Source organism: Rissa tridactyla, chromosome 24, assembly GCF_028500815.1.
Source record: "Rissa tridactyla isolate bRisTri1 chromosome 24, bRisTri1.patW.cur.20221130, whole genome shotgun sequence".
In the NCBI taxonomy this organism is placed as follows: Eukaryota; Metazoa; Chordata; class Aves; order Charadriiformes; family Laridae; genus Rissa; species Rissa tridactyla.
The window spans coordinates 628,408-628,649 of NC_071489.1; the positions used below are offsets into that span (position 1 = coordinate 628,408).

At 69.4% G+C, this 242-nt stretch overlaps 1 protein-coding gene across 1 annotated transcript in view; it reads right to left on the reverse strand.

Annotated features, from left to right (window-relative positions):
* Positions 1-242, reverse strand: part of COL2A1 (collagen type II alpha 1 chain) — an 18,651-nt gene extending 18,409 nt beyond the window's left edge. The window contains 1 exon segment of the mRNA XM_054183044.1: positions 114-242. Within this exon segment, the coding sequence (XP_054039019.1) occupies positions 114-242 (129 nt within the window).

Below are 242 nucleotides of genomic sequence, written 5' to 3' on the forward strand. Positions count from 1 at the left end.
ACCCCCCCACCCTGGCTATTTCACCCCCCCTCCCGCCTCTGGCCGTGCCCCCATCCCGGCCCCTCCCCGAGACTAGGGTTGGGGGGTGTCCCTGTGGCCCCCCCAGCACTCACCCCCACTACCACGCTGTCGTCGCCCTGGAAGACGGGCAGGAATTTGTCCCCCCGCAGAATCTCCGCCTGGTTGAGGGGCCGGAACCGGCACAGGACCTTGATGCTGCACTCGGTGCTGGGCTCGGCCAT